At 40.8% G+C, this 4,892-nt stretch overlaps 1 protein-coding gene across 1 annotated transcript in view; it reads right to left on the bottom strand.

The window, feature by feature from the left end:
- Nucleotides 1-1,931: 1,931 nt before the first annotated feature.
- MTERF3 (mitochondrial transcription termination factor 3) overlaps nucleotides 1,932-4,892 on the bottom strand; it is a 24,241-nt gene continuing 21,280 nt past the window's right edge. The window contains exon 7 of the mRNA XM_004697709.2: nucleotides 1,932-2,194. Coding sequence (XP_004697766.1) covers nucleotides 2,000-2,194 — 195 coding nt within the window. The 3' untranslated portion in view covers nucleotides 1,932-1,999. The remainder of the gene's footprint in view (nucleotides 2,195-4,892) is intronic.

Below are 4,892 nucleotides of genomic sequence, written 5' to 3'. Positions count from 1 at the left end.
AAAAAAAAAAAGAAGAAAATAATTTATAATCTATCAAGGGGTCACTAGGGTGGGGGTCGGGGAAGAGAAGCTGATACCAAGGACTCAATAGAAAGTAACTGTCTAGTAAAGAATGGCAACATGTCTGACACACTGATGTATGGATTGTAATAAGCATTGTAAAAGCCCTCAATAAAATGGAGGGGGGAGGGTTTCAAGGGACCAGGGTCCAGAGTCATCTCAGATCCAGTTCTATGCGTTAAGCCTGGAGAGGCTGCATGTCTGCATTCGTAATTAATGCATATTCAGACATCATTGCTGGTTTTCCGCCCTCCCACGTGGTAAGGCTACATTTTCCTCAGAATATTCCTTTGATCTGTTTCAACAGCTGCTTCTTGGTCTATGTCCAGGCTCCACATTAGCACACCAAGTGTTATGGCATTTGCATACTTCACAATGCTAACCATATTTTGATATGATTGACAGCCAGGTATCCTTGCATAGTCAATAAAACACAAGTAAACATCTCAAAACTAAACTTTTTAGTGGCTGAAAATACTATATTTCTAATCTGCTTGGCAGGGGAGTTTGGTGCTAACTTGGCAGGGCCGGAATGACTGGGTGAGCCAGGCATTTCTTTCTCTCCAGTTTCTTCAATAGACTAATTTGATTCCTTTACGTAAATGGCTCGTGGCTCCAAGAGTAAATGTTCAAAGAGGGCAAGTGACAACGGACTGATGATTTTCAAGCTTCGGTTTAATAACATCCAAAGGGTCAAATCATATCAGCCCAATGTAAATACCAGGTGTGGTTCATTTGGGGCCACCAGTATTAACAGTTACTCAAGCCAGTGACTGTAAGGCAGATAATTGGTCATTCTAAAATAAAACTTATTTAAATCATTCACCTAGGATTACATTTCTGCTAAATGGGGAGAGGAGAGTATAAATTCATGCAATAAATCTTGTATACTGCTGTAAATTCAATAATTATGGCATCTTTACTATGCCTCCTTGCCTGCTACTTATCTTCAAACTTTCTTCCCTAACTCCTTCTCTTTCCATATCTTCAGTAGCCAATTGCAGTCACTTTGAATATTCATGTTCAACTGATAATAGTGCAGGTAATGGGAATTAGTAGTAGAGATCAGATGAATATACTGCATGCTCCAGAACTCCATACATTTCAGATAAAATAATGTCCTTTTGTGAATGTGGAGGGTGTAAAAGTCCTCTGGGATACTCATCTTCAGAACTTTTATGAGAGATGGCAACAACTTAATAATAAATCGGTGACCCATAGTAAACCCACTCACTTCTCTAAGCTTGCTGTATTTTCTCTCTTCTTTTCCTGAGACGTCATCCGTGGCTGATCCAAAGAATTAAGTCACGAGGAAACTATGAAAGATCTCCTAGAAGTGTACTGTGGTAGTTAATTTCAAGTCAGCTTGATAAAGGGGTGCAGGTTAGCCTGTCAATCAGGTCACATCCAGATGATGTCTCCTGGTGGGCGTGGCCTTCTCATGAGGATTATGGGAACTTCCTCTCTTTCTTCCTGGAGGAGGTCCACACACTCTGTTTCACCTTCCTGTGGGCAGGCCACGTGGAGCCATGCTGAGACCTGAGCGAGGGATGTGGCTGAGGCCTGCTCCAGCGCTGAGATGTTTCCACCAGCATTGGATCCACAAGGCTTTTTACCCACGGACCTGTGATTTTCCTGCATTCAGCATCATTGTATGTGCTGTGTGAGTCTGAATAGTGATTTACAGATTTACTGGACTTATGGGCTAATATTGGACTTATGGGCTTGAGCTGGACTGGGCTGGGATGTTTTCTCAATATACAATTGCTCTTTTGATATAAAGCTTTCTCTTACACAGATATGAGTGTCTACTGACCAGTCTTACACATGTACAAAACTGATGATATCCAGAAATTGCTTTCAATATCCACTGAGACTTAAGACATTTATTTAAAATAGCCATTTTTTAATATTATTACATCTTAACATTTATTAAAAACTAAAGCATCTTTAAGAATTTTTCAAAGTCCTGTACTGAAGCTTTGGCAATATTCTCACAAAATGTTTCATTAGGAATAGATACTAACTTGTCCAAAGAAATGTAGTTGGGTTTTGCTGGGTCATACTGTGCTCTTCCCAAGTAGTTAAGAAACAAATGTCTTTCTTTGATTTTAAACACTCTTGTGTTAAATACCTAGAAGGAAAACAAAACAGAACAAAAAAACTCCTTTAAGATATTGTGTTCTAGATGGCGAAACATTAAAAAGCTTATTTTCACTTACTTTAATAGGTTAAGGAATTTTAAAGTATTGACTACAAACTCAATACAGATAAGTACTATTGAGTTTATTTATTATTGAATCATTTTACTGGGAGCTCTTACAAATATCATAACATTCTATAGATCAATCACATCAAGCATTACTGTACAATTGCTAATGCAATCAGTTTCAAAACATTTTTCTTTTTGAACTCTTATATCAGCTACCCTTTATCCCTTCCCTCCTCCACCCTACCCTATAGCTCCAACTAAGAAATTATGATTAAAAAGGGCACAAAATGAACAGAAGAATTACAAAATAGTCAAAGGCACTGGTGACAAAAAATATTGACTACTTTAGGCTCAACCCCACGGTCATTGGGTTGATTCGGATTCATTGCAACCCTAAAGGATAGAGCAGAACTGCCCCCTAAGAGTCTGAGATGTTTATATCATTACAGGTGCAGACAGCCCTGTCTCTCTTCCAAGAGGGACTGGTTGGTTTGAACTGCTGACCATGTGGTTAGCAACTCAATGAGTAACCCACTCAGTGGGGAATCTATCCCAGACCAACTTCATCGGACACTTTGCGAGTAGGGCTCAGAAACCCAGAAACCTTTTTATCAAGGCCTCCCGATGATTCTGATGCCTGCCAAGTGTGAGAAGCACTGTCAGGCATCAAGGTTTAGGCCATAACAAAAATTTTTTTTCATAATTCTCTTGTTTTTTAAAAATTCCTGCTGCTACTCTGGACTAGAATCAAAATTAAGTCAACCTGTTAAATTTCACAGGAAATAAGAGTGAGTGCTGGCAACATTTAACTTCTCCTGGCTGTATTATAAACCCATTAGGAACATTAGCAAGGGCATAGAGCTTGAGGGCTTCTTCCTCCATGTTCAAATGGAAAGAAAATAATTACAGAGCTCTTGGAAAGGGTAATAGGAAAAAAGGATGGCCAGAAAACTAAAGTACCGTACTATCAGAATGAAAAGCCAACCACAGAGCAATGAATGCACAAATGTGCTTGACACAATTGATGTACATATGGACTGTGATAAGAGTTGTATGGGCCCCCAATAAAATGATTTTTTTTAAATAAAAAAAAACTATAAAAAAACAAAAGAAAAGCCAACCCACACCCAGTGCCATCAAGTCAATCCCGACTCCCAGCAATGCTACAGGGCAGAGGAGTTTCTGGGACTCCCTCTTTTCCGGAGCAAGCAGTCTTTTTGAGGAGTGGATGATGGGTTTGAACTGCTGATCTTATTATGGTCAGTATACCAATGCCTAACTCATAGTGCCACCAGGGATCTTTCTTTGAGAACAGTGACTAAAAAAAAAAAAAAAAAAGTATAGTTTGTGAACCTAATCTGGGTTGGGTGGCTTTTTGAACAATTAAAAAATCCCTCCTTTCTCTGTTTCTGCAAAAACAAATTGCATGCTGTGATGAATCAAATTGTGTCTCCTCAATAAAAAATGTGTCCCCTTAGTGTGAAAGTTAGGTTTATCGTGGCAACCTGGCCAATAAGAACATGTGGGATTAATCAGGTCGCAGTTTGATTGGAGGGCAAAGAGATACATGTCCTCTGTAAAGTTTGTCCCCCGCCCCTGCGCCCCCTGCTGGTGATCAGAGTGTGCTGGAGCTTTCCTGCTACTGCTGGAGCTAGTTCTCTGCCCTGTGGGCCAGGCCAAGGCCAGCCAGTGGACCATGTCACTAGAGGCTCCTTTGACGTGCATCGCTTGAGCTTGAGGCTGTCGCCTTGCATTGGTTGGGTTAGATATCCCATCTGGCCTGCTTTCAGCCTGCTTAGATAAGCTCCCAAGCTACTGACTGTTGGTGACCCACGCTGCTGCTGTTGCCTGTGGGCAGACTCTGCTTGCCTTGCTCCAGGGAGGACACTGCCGTCTACTTCCTTGATCTTGGACTCTGCAGCCCATGTAAGCTGAAGGACTTCTAGTATATGCACTGTTCCACAAAAGTGAGTTGAACTGAACCCTCTGTACTGCAGTGTGGCCTAATTAGCTGTTATCTTTCTTCTCACTTTGATATACATAATTAATTATGTGTCCTGATTTTGTTTCTCTAGAGAATCCTGCCTAACACACTTAGACACAGTATCTGATTATCCTCCATTTTGTGACCTGATATAATTATTCTGTGTTATAAATCCTAACCTCTGTGATGTTAATGAGAGGATTATGGCCAGTATGCTAATGAGTCAGGACATATTGCATAGGATTAAGTTGTCCATTTTTTGGGATTAGGTTTTCTCAAGTCAATCTTTTTGGGGATATTGTGGTAGTTACATAATTTCATGTCAACTTGACAAATAAGTGTGGAGTCCAGCCTGTCAGGGGGCACGCTGATGATGCCTCCTTGTGGGTGTGGCCTTTTTACGAGGATTCTGGGAACTTCCTCTTAGCCCAAATGCTCAGTCTCCACTCCTGTCACATTACCTCCTTTCTCCCTATCTGCATCAATACTTTAACTGAAGACCAAAAAAGTCATGCTTGGTTTATGGATGGCTCAGCATGATATGCAGGTGCCACTCATAAGTAGAAAGCAGCAGCACTACAGCCCCTTTCTGGGATTTCCCTAAAGGACAGTGGTGAAGGGAAATCTTCCCAATGG

This window comes from Echinops telfairi, unplaced genomic scaffold (genome assembly GCF_000313985.2).
Source record: "Echinops telfairi isolate 266 unplaced genomic scaffold, ASM31398v2 ScPeMD7_1;HRSCAF=3_0, whole genome shotgun sequence".
NCBI classification, from domain to species: Eukaryota; Metazoa; Chordata; class Mammalia; order Afrosoricida; family Tenrecidae; genus Echinops; species Echinops telfairi.
Note: the sequence above shows the minus strand (reverse complement) of the source record. Positions and strands in the feature narration are given on the sequence as shown.